Source organism: Equus przewalskii, chromosome 20 (genome assembly GCF_037783145.1).
Source record: "Equus przewalskii isolate Varuska chromosome 20, EquPr2, whole genome shotgun sequence".
NCBI lineage: Eukaryota > Metazoa > Chordata > Mammalia > Perissodactyla > Equidae > Equus > Equus przewalskii.
Window position 1 is genome coordinate 13,180,631 of NC_091850.1, and position 21,921 is coordinate 13,202,551.

Below are 21,921 nucleotides of genomic sequence, written 5' to 3' on the forward strand. Positions count from 1 at the left end.
TCATCACAACTGTTGTTTCAATTCAATAATAGCAATTGCAATTTTGAGAATTAACTTAAACATCTGATTTTAAAGTGTTTTTTTTTTTTTGTGGCAGATGAGCTTACCCACCAGCTATTTAGAAAGAAAAAAAAGATGAGAAAATGTAAGCTTCCCTCTGCTGTTTGACTTGATTAGCTATGAAGAAGTGGCCTTTTGGATTATAATAAATATTCCATGATGAACTGTCTCAGGGAAGACACCTATAGTACAGGTTTGGAGCTGCCAACTCAATGGCTTGATGTGAACAAATAAGGAAAATTTCCTGTCCTATACGATAGGGTTTCAAGGTGGAGTGTTCCAGGGATGGTTATGAAGAGGCTCAGGCATATCACCTGGGTTCTGCTTTATCATCTTAGCATGTTGTCCTTTTGCTTAGACTGACTGCCCCCATTATCACAAGATAATGGCCCTAGCCAGGCTCAAAGCCCAAAGGAAGGAAATGAACCCTTTCTTCCTTGTGCTTCTTTTGATGAAACGCTTCTCCCAGATGTCATCTCAGCCGACTTCCCTTTATAGCCGTTTGGCTAGGTTTGGTCTTATGACATAAACCAATTCCTGGCCAGCAAATGGGATTAGACTGTTCAGGATTCCCTCTTGAGTTGGGCGTGGAGTCGCCTTCTCTGCTTCCAAAAGTAGATTCCTGCAAAAATAATTGGGTTTCCACCAGTATGGAAGAAGGCAAGGTGGATATTGAGTAGATTACAAGCAATGGTAAAGGAACTGTGATGTTAATCACATGGTAACAAATATTAAAAGTGGAGTTTCGGCAAAGGCAGGCAGACACAATGGAAGCTGCATCCCAAAGGGTAGTGCCAGTCCTACATTCCAGTTTTCAAAATAGGGGGCCAAGAATCAGTTTCATGGCTTTTGGGCCCCTCACATAGGTGCCTTTAATTCAGATTGAGTCGATAAAAGAGTTCAGAGAAGGAAAGGGAAGAGTAATTTATGAAAATGAGTTTTCGTTTTTGCTTTTTTTGTTTGTTAAGAAAGAGAGAACTGGGTATTGCTGTGAGTCCTCCCCTCCCTCAAAGGGGGCCGCAGTCATCTCTTTCACATCAAGCCCAGAGAAAGAGCCTTCAGTGGCGGGAATTTTTCCCACGGACCAGATGTACACAACACTAGAGAGAGAACTGGCCTTGAGATATTTTATGTCCTTCCCAAGAGGACCATCTGGAAAAGGCACTTGGACTCCAACAGCAAGAGTTTGTAGGTTTGGACCACTGCAAAACCAGGGGCTTGGTGGGGGGCTGATTAACCAGCAGCGCTTTGGAAACAAAGCCCTGCCTGAGTCATAGGAGTTGCAGCCAGGGGGCCCAGCAGGGATGCTGCTGATGAACCCACAAATGTGCCCACAAAACAGAGAGGCAGCTTTCAACATCTGCCCGGTTCCCAGAGCAAGATGCCATCTTACGACAGTGCCAATTCAAGAAAAAAACCATCTTCTTCCTTTCATCACCTCTCTGCATGCTCTCCGACTCCAAAGTAGTCAGTACTGACAGCTGGTAAGTCAGGAGAGCAAGGAACGGGGAAGATAGACCCTACTCCCTGACCTACCCACTCACCCCAAAGCAGCTAGTCTTTTATGGGCCCAGCTGGGAGCGGGAAGAAGATGTGAGTTAACTCAAGTCTGGAGTTTTGGTTTAGAGTTTGGAATGGACATTGTAATTTCCGAATGGAATCTGAGTTGACGGTTTAAAGTGAATGCAAAGCTCTCTGTTGCCTAAGAGTGCTCCAAAAAGTCAGAAGACTTTCTCCGTAAATCAAACTTAAAAGAGTAGTGGGGAAACCAAAAGAAAGTGTGTTTTTCATACATATCACATGGCCTTATTTTCAGTGACCTTGTTACAATGTTGATATCCTTTAAAATATCTTGACCATACCACATCACATTTGTATCTCTTCTTGCGTGTTTCTCCTTTCTGTCTTCCTCTGATATTTGAGAGGAAAATTATTTACACCTTTCAGCAAATGTTCTGACCTTTAAAACACCTGTGCTCCAGTAGAAGGCTCTCAAAGTAGGTCTGTATTAAAGGTGTGGGAAGCAGTAAGTCATTCTGGAAAGGAAAGGAAATGGGAACTGTCTTTCGCCTTTCCTTGTCTTTCTTGACTCCTTCCTCCCTTCAGACTCCCTTGGATTTGAAGTTTAGGATTGTCACCTGCTCACTAGAGCTATAGTCTAGGAGGAGAAGCCACCAAGGATTCGGAGCTGCAACAGGTGCTTGATCATTCTCCTTCTCGAACAAAAATATTCAACCTCCCGACACACAGTGGCAGCCTCATCTCAAATGGCCTGTGTCTCTAATCCGTGAGGAGAGGGAGAAAGTTGAGGAGTTTATGTTTTCATTCACTTTGTTCCTGCTTCCAGCATAACTTCCATTCTTTAACAAGTGAAGCAGGAATTTCAAATATCAAGGAAGCTTGCCGAGGGTCTTGACAACAGAGGCTCAGGTGCTTATCTGTCCACTTCTGCTTTTTCCTTTTGCTCCAACCCCTGTTCCATCACCAATCTACAGGGGAAGAGTCAGTGAGAAAGGAAGAGAAATCCTAAAAGTAAATTTACTATTTGATCAAGTTTTCTACTTTATTTTGTGGAAAACTTTAAAGTTCTTGTGTGTCTTCATCCGTTTTACAAATCTTGGAACTAAGAACAATAGATGAAATCATGTTACATCTGCGTTGAATTCTTTCCCACTCATAACGTGCTACTAATGGAGAAAAGTATAAGCTTACATGGCGAGGCAATGGGATTTCATATTAATATTTTTCTGCCTCATTTGGTTTAGGAGATGTGTTGTTTCTGTTTTGCCCATTTGTATCTATTAAGTGATCTGTGTGGTCCATAGTGATGCTTTTCCGGGTGGGATGAGCCAATTGTAGAGAGGCAGGTGAGTTGATAGTTTCAAGCATTCAGCCCTGTGGATTCACCCCCAAGTCAGAACATTGAAAGCTGCAGAGCAGAGGGTATAAAATGCCAGGTGAAAGAGAAGGTATCTGTCCATAGTAGGCAACTGGGATTTCATAACTAGCCTTGAATTTATTTTGCACTCAAAAGCAAAGAACGTTTTACTTAATTATATCAAAATGACTTTAAAACTATTATTCTAAAATACTGAGTTCTGGTTTTAATACATTTTAATATTTTAAGACTTTTAAATGATTATTTTAAAATAGGCATATGAATGTCCTTTTTTCTCCCTAAAAAGCAATTATGCTTTTCAAGTACTAAATTCTCTTGCTCTATAAAGCCAATAAAAATTATGGCATTTTCCCCTTTCCTTAATCTCTCTCTTTCTCTGTCTCTGAGTTTTGCCTCCTTATTGGAAACAAATTAATATTCAGTGAAGAAAACGGTGAAGTTTGAGAAAAATAAGAAGCTAATATTTTGACTGGAAGTGTAATAGATGCCAGCCATAAAAAAGGAGTGCTGTCTCCAGAACCTCTGCATGTGGATGTAGATGTAGATGCTTAATTATTAGTTCCACTTTGCGTGTGTGTGTGTTTTAATTTAAGCCCCTTGACCAAGTAATCATTAATTCAATGTCAAGCTAATTCACTCTGGCTATTTAATATTACAATATAGTATTGATTTTAAATAGTTTTATTTTTGGAGGGAAGGAAACGATTTATGAGTAGCAAAATAAAATTTCTCATATAGTGACTTGTCTAGTCAAGATTTTGATTGCAAGGAAAAGAAACCAACTCGGACTAGCTTCTGTAAAAAAGGAGTGAATATAGTTACTGTAAAGATACAGCAGTTCACAGAAATAAAGTATATGGGCCTTGTTGGGTTGGTAAAACCCAAGAATCGAGGCAACTGCTTTTTGGGGTCGTGTAATCATCCATTTCTCTTTGTCTCTGTGTTTCCGCTCTTTGCCTGCTTCTCCCTGTGTTTGCTCCTACTACATCTGTTTGCACTTGACCCAAAAGGGCAACTTCAGCCCCCAAGTCCGCGTGACATTTTGGTTCAAGCCCACCTTGAACTGATTAGAGTCTCTGTTTTACTTCTGACCGTTCACATTCCAAAGAAAGAACATGCATATTTGCTGCCCAGTGAAGGAATCAAGGGGCAGTGGATCAGGTTTCATAAGGGTAGTGGGTAGGGAAGGCGAGCTCTTTAGAAGGAGGTGTAGGCAGACGTAAAGCATCATGTTTGGTATAGTGCTTATTTCTTTAGGAGAATCATTGACTCAACAAATATTTCATTGAGCTCTTATGATGCACTGGACACTCTTCTAGGCTCTGGGGATACAGTAGGGACAAAACAATCCAAAAGATGCCAGTTCACCCCATGAAGTTGACATTCTAATGATAATCTTTAATTATCTATTTCAAAGATAACTGAAAAAAATGGAGTAACAGTCTCCATACAGTAAATACAAGATGTTGAAGTAATAATACGTCTGTATATGTAATATCTATATTGCAAATACATATATAATTTGTAAATATCATAGTCATGCTTGCTTTTAATTAATTCCGTTAACTGTCAATGGTGTGTGAGAATGCACGCGCATGTGTGTGTGTGTTAGAAGCAGTAACTGAGGTCTTTGGATTTTAAATGGCATCTGATCTGTAGTCTTTAATGCAGCCTCTTCTGACTTTCTATTAAAATAACTATGAAAACACACTCCCCCAAAATTACAATTATAAAAGCACTAAAAGCCAGGACTGACGATTCATTGCCAGAATATTAAAGAACCTATAAATTGGATTGAAAATATGAATAGTAGACGATGCATCCTATTCCATTCTAGGAGTAAACATAATTTCTTAGATTTACCTAGATGAGAAAATAGATACACTATACACTGTTACTATAGTAGATATATAACTACCCTAAGTTTTTTAAATGAAATATACAAGCAGATTCAAAGATGGATCAAAATTAAGGAGGTAGAAAATCTGTGTGATTGCAGATACTCACATATTTGAGCTGGAGTAAAATAAACACATACTGTTATCAAGATGTATGATAAGAGGTTTCATTTTGCAAGTAGACACAGCTTTAATGTTGATAGTTGCCCCAGCTACAGTGTTCATGTGGACATGGAAAAAGAATAAATCAGTTATTCATTTCTATTTTTAAGACTCGAGATTGATTTAGCTAATTATATTAGTGGAATGTTTGAACTCTTGAATATATATTTTGAATTTGTTCAGCTTTGAGGTTAGATTTCTCAAATCTATCACAGAGATTCTATCTGACAAATGTTAGAAAATTGGATCTGATATTTCAATACGTAGATATTAACTACAAATGACTATTCTTCCTTAGTAAATACTAAATATATTTTTCTCTTCATTCAGGTTTTAATTATGCATATAATACATGGAAACATTCTTATTGAGAATATTAATCAATTCAGAAATATGTAAAGTAAAATGTGAAAATCTTTTGTTAATCAGGCCCACTTTTACTTCCTTATCTCAGTGGCACTTTGTCCATAGTTTGGTGTATATCTTCCTGGTTCTTTTCCGCTCCATTGGTATAAATGTATATTTATATACATATGCATATTTAAATTGATGAATTCACATTGAAGATATTATTCTGCAAACCTGAGGGTGTTTTTCCCCTACCGGCCAATGTTTCAGATATTTTTCCAAGTCATTCTTAGGAATCTATAATATTCCATAAACATGGGTATATTTTGAAACTGGGCCTTAACTTATTGCATGAAAACTATTTTGACTCCTTTGAGTTTCTGAAACAAATATGATACAAAGCCTTTAGAAAAGTTTAAAGTAGAAATGAAATATAATTCAATTTCAGAAGGGGCTTCCAACATTACCTGATTGGTTTTTATTTTTTTCCAGTTCAATTTAAGTAAATTACAGACTAGGTGAAGAATCTATATTTTACTACATTTTCTAATGAGCAAATTTAAAGTAAATATGAACAACATTTAAAGAGCTCTCTTCACATTACAAAGTATTTTTCTATAATTTACCTCAGTAAGTTAAAAATTATAATCATCTATGAATTATGTTATTATTTCCTTGTTACAGATAAGGAAATTGAGTCTCACTGAGGTTTAGTGAGTTGTTCAAAATTACACAAAAAGTAAAAGGCAGAACCTGAAATTAAGGGCTCACATCTTGAGACTCCAAGACAGAATGCAAATTGGACTTTTTCTTCTTTGAAATTGCTGGGGCTTTTTCTCCACATTCCATTTTGAATAATAAATACTAAGTGCTTTCTTTGTATTGTAGCATTGGGTATTCTAGAACTTCTACTTCCAGAAATATTATGGAATTTTTGCAAGATTTTAAGTATCCCGATTATGAAATCTGTTTGGTGATAGGAGGATTTTTTCCTGTAAGTGCATTTATTTATCCCTTAAGTTGAGAAGATTTAAGCTTAGACTATATGATCCAAAACGACTTCTTATATTACTTAAATCCTGAAGATTTTCAACAAAATATCTGTTGGCTGTGATCAAAATAGGTGTTTAATGAATTTCTTTTTTCGCTTTTCAATTGGTGGTTGTATCCTTGGTTATAAGAATATGTAGAAACATCAAACGCACTACCAGCTTGCTGAAACATGACACAGTTCCCTGACTCTTAGCGATTGAAACCATGGCTGCATGAAGAGCTCCTCTTATTTCAGTTTTAAATGTGCTGAACAGCATGCCTTCAGACTTTGCTAGAACTTGCCGTAAGTGGGAAGTCATCACTATCAACATGGTCATTACTTAACATTTACTGAGTGCCAACAACATTTTTGGTGTTAGAAATACACAGAGGAAGATGCTGTTCCTTTCTAGAAGGCTTGGTTTTTTTGTAAGTGTAGGAGAGAAGATTTGGTCTCGAATGTTCTTTTCCTACTGAGAGGTAGGGGTAAGGAATATGCAGTCATCTTGGGTCTCATTCTACATATCGAAATGCCATTCTCATCTGTTTATTAATTGATGATATATATGTATATAATACATAGAACGGAACTATGTATATTTATACATACGTACTCATGCATATGTAAAAAGTGCACAGAAATTTCTTTTTTTATTGGAAATTTTTTTTTTAAAAATCTCACCTTTTTGGCTTTAGGCCAAAAGTAATATTCCCCAAGACATCTAAGTGACTGTAGTTTGTATTTCTTAAGATATAACATACTTATACTACTAATATAGAGACTGTGCTAAAAAAATAAAGCATGCACAGGTATTTGTATATGTAAATATTTTTATACAAAACCAATATGTAGAATAGAGGAAGCAAATGTTATCCAGCCTCATGAAAGAATGGGACACTTTCCTAAAATATCTGAGCTGATAATTAATGTTCATAAAAGATTAATAGATCACCTTTTAGATCCTTGACATTTCATATCTAAATCTAGAGTAGTTTTAATTTTATTTTATCGAAGTTATTTAAGAGGCAATCATTGATATGAGCTATTGGTTTAGCAGAATGTGATGGTTACAGAAAGGTATACCTTAACACTTAAAATTAAAGTTAGATTCTGAAAGTGAAACTCTGGGAAGATCAATGAGGTAAGTCATTACACCCTCCATATCAGATAAGTGGCTATAGAGTTTAGGAAACACCCAAGTTCAGAGACTAGGGTGTGTCTATATTATGCTATGTTTGTATTAACATAAAAGTATAACTTACCCTTTGTAAGATACTCATTGAGAAGGAAGCATGTAAACTGAAGGGGTTTAAAGAGAATGGAGACTTGAAACTGACAATACAGAGAGAAGAATTTGCCTAGAAAGTATTAATTTTGTATTCCTACTGTTACGTTTTTGTAAATATTTTTTTAAGAACTAGACTCTCTTTTTCAAACCTAACCTTGAAATAAAACAGGTAAAAGCAGAGGCTCTGGTGAAACTGCCCAAGGTACCTGGCCTCCCTTTGCCCTGCAGTTGGCCTGAGACAACTTTGCAAACCACAGGGTTCCCAGGAACTCAGTTTGAAAACCATCACCCTTGCAAGCATAACCCCCTAGTCATGGCAGCAAAGGACTTTAATTTTAGAAAGAGGTCATGAGGACACTGGCTAGTTAGTCATTCTGCTCTGATTCTGAGGGCACTAAACAATCTTTCATGAAAATGTTGATTAGAGTATTCTGGTTTGCTCTGCGTTTGTAGTTGACATTTTATCAATAAATTAACATTCTGTTTTTTAGTTTTTCTTCCATCAGTCTCATATGAGGATGGCTAATGCAAGTCTATCCTTGAAAGACCAGTTACTCTTCTGCTTGCTATGGGATTAGATTTTAAAATAGAAACAAAACCCAGCTTTTGTGCCAGGAGAGCTGAGGCTGCAAACGTGGCGGCAGGGACCTTGCCGAGTCTGTGCCCATCCATAGTGCCTGCTAACAATTAGCACTCCGGTATTGATTGAAATGTTGGGGCTGGACTCAGCCATAAAAGTGATTTTTTATATTTACTCTTGATACTTCTTAGAAGTTCCATGACAGGGTGATTACCTTTTAGTAGAATAAAACAGCTTTGTATTACCCTGCTCTGTCAACTTTATTCATCTTTGAGAACTTATTTTTAAATTACAGACCTATTAGTTCTGCACAAATGTTGTTTCTTGAAGACCACACATTTGTAAAATCCTAAGTCTTGCTAAGTACGAGTTCGTAAAATAGTGGTCATAACTCTGAACACCCTGTTTCATATATACATGGAATAAAAATGCTGGAAATAAGCTATTTGTGTTCTCTAAGAAGGCCATTCTTTTATATATGTTGCCCTGAGTTTTCAAAACACTCAATTTAGGCTTGTTTATTAATATGTAGTCTTGGTTCCCTGAACTGTGAAATAAATTACGTTTTTTCCTTTGTTATCCCTCAAGCAGAAATTTGGCTTTTCTACCATTATCATAGCTTCTTAGTTGTGTGTCCTTTCATTCTAATTTGTCATACCTTATTCTAGACGGTGGCATATATAAAAATAGAAATAAAAAGCCACGAGAAGTTCACTTTAAAAATATTCAGTTGAAATCTCCTTTTGGTTTAAATGTATTTTAATTTTATGTCTCCTTTAGTACTCTGATGACTACATCATTTGTGTTTTTTATTTATAAAGTGCTTTGTTTATATCATTGCCCACAAATGGAACAGAGCTCAGAAGTATTGAACGTTGAACTGTGTGGTAACTGAAAAAGATTCAGAGATATTTTTGGTATCATATCACCCCTGGGTATCACTTCAGCATGTGAACAGACTAGAGTAGAATGGACTAAAAGAATTAAGAAATTTCAAATAAATGATACAAGGAAAAATAAATTTCTACATCACTGTTTTGATCCTCGTATTTGCTACTTCCCATGGAGACCTACTCTTTTACATAGTGTAGGGACCAATATTGGTTTTGAAAAAAGTTCATGTTCATCATCATATAATCATCATCTTCAAAGAACATTACCCTGCCAAATAATCTGAATTCTCTTACAGATCTACTGCTAACATGATGTGCGATGATGAACAAATATTATCCTTTTGGAGATTCATCTCCAAAATTGGCATAATAAATGTCATACGCTCCTCATGATTCTGTGAGGCTAAAATAATACCTTTAAAAATAATTTTTTTAGAAAGCATAACACTAATGCAAGATGGTATCATTCTTATTTTAGAGGCGCTATAATATAGTGGTAATGCACGCAGGCTCTGGAGCTAATTCAAAGCGTGACTTGCTTCAAAGCGTGACTCTTACTCGATGTTTGATCTTGGGCAAACTGCTCAACATCAGAGTGCCTCAGTTTCCTCATCTGTGGAACAGAGCTAGTAACAGTCCTTATCTAATAGTGTTGCTGTGAGGATTAAATGAGATAATAACACAAAGCACTTAACACATGGCCCGGGACATTGTAAGTGTTCCTTGCTCTTAAATAATAATATTTAAATATCTCATATAATATCAAATTTTGAATTACTCTGTGATGCTTGATTCAAAGCTTGTTAAAAACAATTTAGACTGGAGTTTTCTGGTTCAGATTACAAATGACCTTATGGAAGACACCACAGATGACCTTATTCCCTTTAGAAAAAGGAAGTCATGAGGACACTGCCTAGGCCTCAGGAAATCCCAGAATTCTTAAGTTCCTTTTAAGTTTTTAACCATCTTTCTGAACCTACAAGTTCAAGTCGCATTTAAAGGAACCACTCAGTTCTTCCTGCTCCCAGAAATACTTCTATTAGGATCATCATTTGATCAAAATGAAAACTCACCAAATCATGGCAGTTTTCATGATTAAATTTCTTTATGTCTGGTTTTGAATTTGTGGGAAATGCACCCCCTCCCATCTTTTCTGCTATGACAGGGCCTCACTAGGGAAATCCTAACTGAAGTGAATAGCATGATATATTAAATGTTGCCAGTATTCCATTTAATATTAAGCAATTGCATAACAGCCTTTTTAAATACCTAAGTTAAAAGTGATACATTAATATTGAGTACACTGCCACTGTAAAGTTCATTCTCCTACTGATTTCCAACAAACACCATTTAAGTGCCAACCTACTATTACAGGAGTTTACTATTTTATTCTTGCTCCAAAATGGCATCAACAGAGATGGGGTGCTTTCAGGGGATTGTGGAACAGAATTTTTTGCAACAAAGGGGTATGCTTGAGGAAATACAAAATATCCACCGTGGGCATGGCCGTGCTTGATCCGGCACTCCTCAGATCTCCACACCCCCTCATCAAACAAGCAGCTTTATGGCATGCGCAGTTGCACATGGGTATCACCGACTTCCGCAGAACTGCCTTCCACGGGATTTCCTGTGCAAAAATTACCGTCTGGTCATCTGTAACTGAATGGTTACAAATCAAGTTAGTCAGACATCCCCACCCCGATATTATTGTTTTCTTAAAAACACAGGAGTCGAAGTGACCAACCCTGTCGTTCGCAAATTCTCTCTGGACTTCTTTTATTCTCTTTCTTTTCATTGGGTAAGAAGGAAAATACAACACCTCCCCAACCCCCCACCCCCGTCCTGTCTATTTGTTCAGGATGTCATTGCCCTGGGAGGTTATTTGCAGGTTTCTTACTGCTTAGCTTGTCTTGCTTGGTAATTACTTACTGAGAGAAATCTGCTCTTTTAGGGCGAGCTGTTCCTTTAACCCCTTTGGCTCTCTCTTCCTTGGAGGCGAGCAAGCCCGTGCTGCAGTGTCTGGGAACCCACCTAGAGGGCCCCCTTGACGCCAGCACATCGCTGTCAGGCAGCAGTCTCCGCAGCCGAGCGGGCTGCTGCAGAGTTAATGTACAGTACCACGGAGCCTGCAAGTGTCCTGAGCTGCTCAGAGCCGCCGGGCGGCACAACCCGGGCAGACAAGGCGGCTGCGGCGATTCCAAAGCTTCTGCTGGAAATTCGGCGCTGGGGGACCCCAGCAGGAGCCTGTTGCCATTGTGTTTTAAAAGCATGCAAGGTCTGTATAGCTTGGGCATGAGAATCTTTCAGAAGATGTCAGAGCATCAGAGTAAATGACACCTATTGGGGGAATTGAATTTGGTCAAAAAGAGAGAGAGAGAGAGAAAAGAAAGACAGCCTGGAGAAGAAATTCTTAGACAACGTCTGACTTGCAGCTGTGAAATTCATTTTCTTTCCAAGGCAAAATATGAAAAGCCCGCACATGGTGTTGATAACAACAAATTAAAGGGGTTTCTGCAGTGGAAGGATCAATAGCTTAGTCATTTTACTTAAAGAGAGCAGACAGCCTTATTATGGGGTTAGGCAGCAGAAATGAATTTCCTCATGACAGAACCTTCTGAAGTCATGACGGTAGCTCATGGTAATCCCGTCCTGCAGAGCAGAAATTGCTCGTTGCCTTCCTACTTTGGCAGTTGAAAACCAGCAGTTCTGAGACTGGGGAAAGAAGTTGGCTTTGGTCATACGTGGTTTCGAGCCCCTCTGCCCAGGTCTTTGTCCGAGTCGTCACAGAAGGCAGCACTGCGTTAAAGTGACCACACATGAATATGTGCCTAAGAAAGAAGAAAAAGCAATATTCATTTCTAAAGGACAGCATGGCAAAGCAGCCTGAAGTTTTCCATTTCCCTTCTAACACTTCTTTAACAAGGATAACAAGAAACTGTCTTTTGACTCCTTTCTTCCCACATTCCAGAGTCCTTCTTGCGAGGATGCATTAATCTACACTCTAGGCGGCTGGATTTTACCAGAACAATATTTGCCACCACTTAGGATTAGCGATTGAACTGGTTATTTTAGTGTGTTGACTAACTAGTGGAACCTAGATGGATGGACTCCTACCTGCCGTGCTCTGCGATGTTTCTTTCTTCAAATCCTGGAAGGGCTTTCATGGTTGCTATTTGTTTTTGGGGGGGGATTTTTTTGGAATTCAATACTTGTTGCAATAATTGCCCATGATAGCTGCTCAAACAGGAGAGTTGGAATTCATCTCTGAAAATCACTACATGTAACGTATGAGACAAGGAAAATATTAATGACAGAAGATCTGCGAATATGATGCACGTGAATAATTTCCCCTTTAGAAGGCATTCCTGGATATGGTGAGTAATCAATGTCCCCTTCAGTTTGTAGAACTCAGAATTGTAGAATTCCACGGCAGGTGCCTGAGGAGGATGTATCTTGAGCAAGAATATTGGTATCAAGTAAGTATGAAAAGTAAAACATGCTTAAAACCAAATATTCTCTGAGAAAGTAATGGTTATGCAATAACAAATTACTTGCTCATGTAAAAGCATCTGAAAATAAGAAGTCAGCTATGAGGACATTTACATTTGCTAACATTTCGGAGAGAGAAAAACAAGACTAAACCAAAGCTCACAACAACTTTTAGAATGGCAACTATTTGACCAATAAACAAAAGAAAAAAGGGAGGTTTGGCATTTGTTTTTTGCTCTTTTGTTTTCTTTTATTTGAAAATTCACTGGGGAAGGGCACATGCAATTCTGATATCTAATATCAATTTGCCTGGCCTTCGGTCTTTGTGAATTTCCAAAAGAAGGGCAAGGGAAAGCTTAGAATGTTGACTCAATTTTAAGATGATACTAAGATGTGTTGGTGCCTCACTTTTACGGGATATTTTAACTATTCAAGAAATATTTCCACTAGAATGAACGAGTTTAATAGAATTCTAACACATGAATCCTGAAGTGCTCAGACTCTCATAGGACTTGCCGAGTTCCTTGACGTCTGCTCATGTATTAAGGTTCAATGCCCTGAATGAAGATCTCTGGACGTGTGACACTCTCTACCATTTCTTGTTAGAGTTTATGGCTCAATGTGTAGAAGAACTAATTGCTGAGGGTATTATGAGGGCAAAGCTCATGATTTCAAAATTGCTTGTTTTCACCACACTAGGGTGGACTGGATGCAGTCTCTGAGCAGAAACTTTGTGAATGCATGATAAAAGCACATTTTAAGGTTTTCTGGCTACTAACATGGTTTGTTTTGAACAAGGCAATGTGTCTGATTTTGAGTCTATTTCCCAAGTAAATTTTTTAGCTGGTATCAGGCTAAGTCATAGATATCAAAATACAGGTTTCTGAGTGTTTTCTTAGAGCTGCTTTTATGACAATGTCTCAAATAAACGCTTCCTAATATCTTAAGGCTCCACCAAAATGACCTGCTGGTTTGTTACAGACGTTTCAGCTTGTTAGCTGAAAATCAGTTGCAGAGAAGGGTCAGTGACATCCTTGGTCACTCTGGGCAGGTGCTCATTTTGTATCAATACCAGAAGCATTCAGTGTCCATGCTGTGGCGTACCTTCCTTCCCTGCTGCCCAGAGCCACCGTCCCCAGTCTCTAATGGGAGGGGGTCTGGGTGACATGCCTGTAAACCTCAGTGGCCCACTTCCAAGTGCATCACCAGAGTTCCCGACTCAGTGGGAGCTTTGTGCCATCGCCTAGCCTTGCTGTTGCTAATGGTGAGGGTCAGGCATCAGCAATAAGGTCATTGTCATGCTTACAGATACATTCACATAAACAGTCTTTAATCCTAAGATAAAAGGGTCCTGGAAACAGTCCCTGGCACATACTGGGCATTTGTCAAGCCTTTTATTTTTGTCTTCTGTTCTTTATGCCTTTCTTCAAGGTTAATTTTGTACCTATTAAGATTTGTTTAGGGGAAAAAAATTACCATTCTTGTTTCTATAAAGTGTACCTGGCTATAAAGCAACAGTTTTTATTCTGCCCAGGCCCTGCTGTTTGGGTTCATTTGTTTATGTTGCAATAGGTAGGATGCACGTGCTGTTTGAATGCCTAACATTGTGACCACCTTTTATTTTGTTGCATTTAGCCGGTCTCTACTTTTGACTGGAAAGAGATCAACTATTCAACTCTATAGTTTTGGAAAGAAAGCAAATGTGCTTATTCATGCTCCTCTAGCTCTGTAATATATATGTTTGAAAGCTGTTAGAGAAGTTGAGAGTCCTGGTGGTTTTCCTTTGTGCCTGAAGCAAGGTAACACTTCCTACATTGTCATTTCACGGCATGACGTGCCAGTTTGTTGTTGTTGTTGTGGCCAAATTGAGCCAATGTGGAGTGTGAGTGTTCTGTGTATCTGTTCTTGCCCGGGCCCTTTAGAAGGTTTCGTTAATAAGTTGTTGAATTCAAAGGAAGAAGGTGGTGGTTTTTTCCAGGTGACCCAATTAATGTTGTGTTTGGTTCTCAACTTCCCCAGTTGTTGTTTTTCTCTTGTTTACAACCTCACCTTTCAATACTGCGGTAAGAGATTCTCTGTGTTTGCTGACAGAAAACCTTTCCCTTTGTCCCACTGTAAGAGTCCCTATTGGATTAGATTCCATGCTTATGAATTATCATGCCAAGAAGAAAGGATTTGCCAAATTGTTCTCCTTTTCATTTCCAAAGACTCCCTTTCCTCATTCTCACATACAGGTCTTTTTTTCACAAAGGGGCAGATCAGAAGTTGGCAACAGATCCATGCCAGGGAATAATAAACATGTTAAAGGAGATGTGTGCTTTGGTTTCATGAGCTCTGGCTCATCTCTGTGAAGACTCTAAACCTTTTGGATAGGCAGGACACAGAGGTGCACACTGTTTTTCTCTTATGCTTTTTGAGGAGCATTTTTATAAATCAGAGGGGAGGGGAAATTTTATAAATCAGAAGGAGGGGAAATTGAGGTCCAGGAGGTCTAGAGTAGTCTTTAAAAGTTTATCAGAAGTAGGAGCAGGCACAGTGGCATATTGGTTAAGTTTGTGCGCTCTGCTTCGGTGACCTTAGGTTCACAGGTTGTGATCCTGGGCACGGACCTACACACCACTCATCAAGCCATGCTGTGGCGGCATCCCACATACAAAATAGAGGAAGATTGGCACATGTGTTGTTAGCTCAGTGACAATCTTCTTCAAGCAAAAGAGGAAGATTGGCAGTGGATATTAGCTCAGGGCCGTTCTAGGTATAGAGTTCCCACTTGGACTCTCATCCTCCTGCCCTAGGGCTGGTGTGTTGATAATTGAGCAACAGTTTTACAAATTCATTGTTTATTGGTTACCAGTTAAAGTTAATAAGTGGTCTTATTACTTGTCTTAATAGAACACTACCCCTTGAGTGCTAAGAGAGTGGTATGAAGAGTATACTTTCCTTGTTTAAAGCTACATTAGAAATATTTGCTGGAGGATTTTATTGCAAAGGCTTCTTTCCATTACACTTTTCGACCTTTTTACTGCCAAGCCAAACAAAGATAAGAGTTTGCCTCACTAGGTAAATAAGTACTATATAGCTCTTCTTATTTTTTATTCTGACTAGTTGTGAGAATATAGTGGTAGCCTGGCAATTCCAGAATGGGTCTTCTTGCATGGCTGGAAGAAGGGAAATGCAAGTCAGCTTTCCAGGAATTTAAATTTCATGTAGTGGCAATTAAAAGTTCTCTTTAGAAGCCTCATGACATGAAATCATATGCAGGGGTCTAACAAGAATGACATAAAATATGTTTGACATAACCAGAATGTGCCTTAACATATGTTCATAGCTTTTTGCCTTACTTTAAAGATATGTAACAATTTTGTATAATCTGATTTATAAAAATGCTATAATTTCATGCCAGAAACACCAGAACCATGTTGAATGCAATTGAATTTTACATGTATAAAGTTTAGGAGGGCGTTTTCTTTAAATACCTTTACATCCTGTTTATGATGAACTCAAATGACTCAGAGAGAAGACAATGGGAAATAGTAGCCCATAGGCCCTGCGAGGGGAGGCGGTACAGTCCTACCATCAGTGTGCTCCTGAGGAAACCTGAGCGAAGATTTGGGACTAGTGATTGTAGATGGTGATTTAACGGTTTTACTTATTTGGTGGTTAAGGTTTAATTTTTTAAAGCCCGCATATCTAAATGCTTTTATCATACTCTCTTTGTGATGCTGAGAGGTGACTCCAATCAAGAGGCAAAATGGGGTGATTATGGCAGCTTGACTCAACGTTGGCGCTTCTTGTTCCTTTTGCTAGGCGCCACATCCTTTCCTTGGCCTTTCCCTTTCGAAGTTCCTAATAAAGTTTAATCTAGCAAGCCACAGTTTTGTTGTTGCCTCTATAGACCAAGAGTTCAACTTGTAGACTAACTCATTTTGTTTTGTTTTCTTTGGTCTAAATCCTTTATGGAATGAAGCAACATATAAATCAATATATCAATAATATCATATGCATATATGTATTAATATTTATATATATATTTTCAACAGCAAATCCAGTGAGTAAATAATCAGAGAAAGGCAAGATGGCCTGCTTCTTAGTGAAAGGACAGTTCTCTTACAGTCTGATCTTTTAAGGTTTTTCTTCTGTTCATATATTGAAACTATAGAAACGCAACCCAGAGTTGCATTTTCCAGAGTTTACGTTTTGGCCGATATAATAATCTCACTTGTTTTATGAGAATTTTGGTGGGTGGGAGAAACGTTGAGTTTGAGACTGTGTATGCATTGACAGTCAAAACTGTATTAAATCTCATGCAAGAAGATGGAGCTCTATTCATTTTAGTCAACCTAACATTCTGCCAGTGTCTGCTTGTCTTTTTATGACATTTCAGGTCATTGCTGACCTTGCTTCAGTGCCGTCTCTTCCTCTGAGTGACAAAACCACCCAGAAATTCTAGAGTACAAATACCAAACTCTCAGCTTGATTTCGAATTCTTGTTATGGCCCAATACAACTTATTTGTAAGGACTTATGGCCAACAAAGTGTGGATAGAGCTCATAATTATACACACTGATCTTGTTCACAAATTCCTGGGGCTCAGTAGTCAAGTCAGCCATTGTTTAAGCTGGAAGTTCGGATTTAGATATAACACAGCAAAGATTTTCCTTCAGATGAGATATGGATCCCATTAAACATACAGTTTTTCTCTTGGCTTTCTGTTTTACTGTGTTTTATTGCCTCTAGCTATATTCTCCTTAGTTTTTGTTAGTAATACCTTGTAATTTAAAAAGTGAAAATAAAAATTCAAATTTTTGTTTTAATTTTTTAAAATTTGATTAAGGCATAGTATGACAGTTGCCGTCAGTAATATCAGTGTGCGCGCAACTTATGGACATTAAATATAATTTTTAGTCCCAGCAGACTTCTCCCTCTGGGTAAAATAATTTAAACTGCTAACAGGTTACATCTTCAGTGAGCCAAGTGGGTGGCCCAGGCCATGGAGGTTTTAGACAATCCCTACAAAAGGAAGAAAGGGAGAAAGTATTCTCTAGCGTATGAAAATGATTAGCTACAAATTTGGGATGTTTTGCTTCTATTAAATTCTTCACTTTCCGCCCCCTTGTTCCTGTATCCTCTTAGCTGACTATTACTTCCACTAATGCTGAGGGATCCAGGTTCAGAGAAAAACAGGCAAGTAAGGGAAAAAGGAAAATAGTTGAGAATTCTGAGAGGAAGAACCCAAGGAATGAACTTAACAATGTTTCCCACTTGCCTCAGGCTACAAGTTTCTTTCTTCCTTTTTTAAACAGTAACCACACTTCACCTCTTCCTCTCCTCCTTCCATTACACCCCACAAACATTAATGCTCATTAGTACCCTGTCTAGCTATGGCATCGTCCAACCTTTTTTACAGTAGCTCTAAAATGTCTCCAAGCTGTAAGTTTGCTGCTCTTACTACTTATCCCTCGATGTACTATGGGATGGTGTTTCCAGTTGTTAGAGAAGTGTTAGCCTATAAACATGCCCAAGACAATATATTTCAGCTAGATCATGTTGTGTAAAATTTGGGGATAAGTATTTGGTTGCAAGGATGGATAATTCAATTCTATATAGACAGGTAATTGGCTGGGGAAAAACAAAACAGAACAAAACCCTCCAGGTTTCTAACTTTAGCGCTGGCGTTAATGCTCTGTGTGACCTTGCGAAAGGTCTCCAAGCTCTTCACCACCTGTTGAAAATGATTGCAGCGGATATTTACCTGCTTCATGTTGAAGAGTAGACTGTTAAAGAAAATCTCATAGCACACTGGTATAATCTGTTTGATTGTTAAACAATGACGTTCTAAAACCTGGGGTGAATTTCTTATAATGTAGGTAACAAATATGACTATTGTATACTTCATGGAAGTGATCAACGCTGATTGTCCATGCCCCATTTTTCACGTAAAGTACATCATTTAATGGCCACAGTAGCTTTCAGAGGCGGGTCTTATTTGAATCCCTGTTTGCAGATGAGGAAAGTAATGCTCACAGAGGGTAATTAATTTGCTCAAGGTCTCACATCTATTACTTAGTGAAGCTGACCCGCTCAAAACCAGGTCAGGCCTGATTTTAAAGCCCAGTGTCTTTTTAGTTCTCTGTATTATTCTGTGACAGATGCCTTAACACTGTGTCCATGGACCTTCTGGAAAATATGTTAGCAGTAAGACCAGAGAAAATAAGTAGATTGACCCAGTTAGTCAGCAAGTTGGGTAGGTACGTGGGAGTCCTAGTGAATGTCAGTGGCCTTTCCCTGAGGAACCCTTCCTGTTCGCCTTGGGACTACGACCTAGACTTCGACCATTTCAGCTCCTTTGGTGTTTTCTCAGAATGAGAGATTTTACAAGGCATTTGAGGTGAACTGTGTTTCCAGGGCCATTCTGGCCTGTGAGGTCCTTTCTGTGCATTAGGAAAAGGTGCTCCTCTGGGCAGATAGAATAGGAAAGGCGCCCCACTTCAGGCTGATGAATTAGAAATGCAGACTGCAGGGCTTGGTGAATGGACAGAGCCTCTGGGCAAAGCAAAAAGCATCCCCCCCCCCCCCCCCCCGGGCGCAAGCTGAGCTAGTAGAGCCCAGGTGAGTTCAGCTTCGCGCCCTGGGCCATGGGGCAGTGAGCAAAGAGCACGGCCCTGGCCCTGCTCTGACGCGGGCTCCACATCGACCTTGAAGGGCGCTTGTGACAGTCAGATGAAATGTTTTTGAGAGTGCTTTGCCAACAATAAAAGATCATACGAGTTTGGGGTTTTGCTACCATCATCAAAATATTTTAATTATAAGTATTTACAATTTGTTTTTTGCACAAGTAAAGAATATTAACATTTTCTGAAATCAGAGCTAATGCCAAACAGCCAAAGGAACATTTTAATCATGAAATAGCCCAATTTCTGAGCTGCTGAAAAATGCCATTCTTAGTGAATCGGATTAGAACACGTGGAACATACTGATTCCTTTAAGCGGAGGGAATGTCCAGATAAATATGATAACAATCCTGTCTTGAAAATACACGTAGACCGGTGAGGAGAACGCCACAGAAACAGATAATTACAGCACAGTGGAAGCATATTGATATACACAGTGTTATGAGAGTTCAAAGGAAGAAACAGGTTAAGTGGCTGGTCCAAATACCTTAAAGAAGTCTGGAAATGAAGGACTTAAATTGTATCTGATGGCTTCAGAATTTGTAGTTATTGGCAACACTTTGGAGAGTGGTTCAAGGGAGCATCTGGGGATAAGTTCATTTCAGGGGTTATAAAAGCAGAGAGAAGGAATGCACACCACTTTCAAAATTTTGGATAAGAAGGACAGAAGAGGGGGAGAGAGAAGAGGAGGCAAGAAGAGGAAGAAGAACCTGTGGTTAGTGAAGAACACCAGGTTCTTTTAAGAGAGTCCGGGAGCATGCCCTGAAGGAAGTTTCCAGATACAGGATCTGGACAATGAGTGAAGGATGTGACTTCCTCCAAGATAGGATGGAGAAAGGGGAGGATGGATGCAAATAATGGAGAGATTAGGGAGGTGGAAGGAGAACCCAAGGGCATTTTGGTCTCCTGCCCTCTGTTTTCTCTGAGGAGGAGAATTCAAGATCATATCTCAGGGGGAGGACCACTGAGAGGCTAGTGGAGGAGCTTCGTCAGGTTATGAACCAGTTTCTGTGGGGAATTGGAAAGGCTGCTGAAGAGGGAGGTAGAAGAGTGTCAAGTGAGCTGGAAAAAGTCAGTGATGCTGACTGAATATATGAAGTCAATAAAGGATGTTTTATCCTGCTTTGAAAATTACTTACACAAAGTATTATGTCAGGAAGAGGGGTAGCCATGTGGCAGAAATGTTATAATTCTTAATTACTAAATTAGAAACTGTTTTGTAATTAGCATTTCTCCTGTTGATTGTGTTTTTTGGGATCCCAAAGAATGCAGAGTTGATTTTATTGTTGTTATTTTCTCTTTGGTAGTGGTGGAGGCTGTTTTCTGAACAGATTAATTAGATGGCAGTTCCAGTTTCCTGACCTGATTTTGGAAATGTGAGATTTCCTAAGCTGCCTGGAAATAACTCCTGGGTGACAAACAGAAGCTCTAAGATGTTTGCTTTGAATTTTAACTTCAAATGAATAAAAATCACAGTAGGAAGAGAAGGCAAAATGATCCCGTTTGCTCCTTTTTTACTAGGAGGCTTTCTGTGGTTTAGGTTGGAATGTCACAAATCCGTATATATGTAACCTGCTTTTACAAAGCTTTCTTCAAAACCTTTCTGAAGTTCACTTGAAAGTGTCACCAGTCTCTGAGAAACTTACTGAAAATAACAAAACATAATATGACTTTAACCAGATGGTATAACCTAGTTTAAATATTTATAAATTTAATTCTCTTTTAGGTTTCCCTGACATCTCGGGGGGGGAAATAACAAATATAAGATGTAAATTAAGAGAAATTTTAAAATAGCCTAATTTTTTTAGGCCATAATTATGAACCCTGTAGTGTACCGTGAGTTTAGGAGACGTTATGAATTTCTTTCCTCTCTTCTAATCGTCCGCACTTTCTCCCACGTCAGCAGAGCTTTCTCTTTCCTCTCCGTACAGGGCGTTCTTTGTAGGGTTTCTGCTGCAGCTCCAAGCCTCTAAATAAGGTACCAAGCAGTCTTAGTCACTTATATGGGAACTTCATTCTTCCCTCCCTCTGAGTTTTCGTGTTTTTCTTTTTAAATCTGAAGGTCAGGAGGTTGAACTAAAGAATCATATGGTGCGATAAAAATCAATGATTCTGTATCTTACCTTAGTAATTTACTCCTTTCTGTCTTGTTTACGTATAACTGTCCTTTGATTAAAGAGAGTGCTGAGAAATAATACATTGATCAACAAACTACTCCAGGACTGACCTCTGACACTGTTCTGAAGTATTTGGATCCGCCTTTAAAAAACCCTCAATTTCTTGGGCCAGCCCCCGTGGTCTAGTGGTTAAGTTCAGCACACTCTGCTTTGGCAGCCCGGTGCGGCTCCTGGGCGCGGACTTACACTGCTCCGTTAGTGGCCATGCTGTGCTGGCGGCCCACATACTAGAAGATAGAGGAAGATTGGCACTGACGTTAGCTCAGGGCCAATCTTCCTCAGAACAACAACAACAACAACAAAAACCTTCATCTCTCAATTCCTTCTCCACGAAACTGCACTTTAAATATCAGCCTTTTTCATGGGTAAGATGGCAACTTTATGCCTCTAGTGCTGATATCCACATTAATTGAGAAAATATAT

General features: G+C 38.8%; 1 protein-coding gene and 1 long non-coding RNA gene across 22 annotated transcripts in view; one reads left to right on the plus strand and one right to left on the minus strand.

The window, feature by feature from the left end:
* PDE4D (phosphodiesterase 4D) overlaps positions 1 to 21,921 on the plus strand; it is a 1,369,870-nt gene that overhangs the window by 837,921 nt on the left and 510,028 nt on the right. The window contains exon 1 of one of the 21 annotated variants that reach the window (XM_008514496.2): positions 11,222 to 12,535. The exons of the other annotated variants lie outside the window; for them this stretch is intronic. Coding sequence (XP_008512718.1) covers positions 12,489 to 12,535 — 47 coding nt within the window. The 5' untranslated portion in view covers positions 11,222 to 12,488. Of the gene's footprint in view, positions 1 to 11,221; positions 12,536 to 21,921 lie in introns of those variants that run through there. 21 annotated transcript variants of the gene reach the window in all.
* On the minus strand, positions 10,525 to 11,229 carry LOC139077918 (uncharacterized). Its single transcript, XR_011530569.1, has 2 exons — positions 11,091 to 11,229; positions 10,525 to 10,820 (listed from the first exon to the last, which is right to left on the minus strand). It is a non-coding gene; the product is annotated as an uncharacterized lncRNA (long non-coding RNA).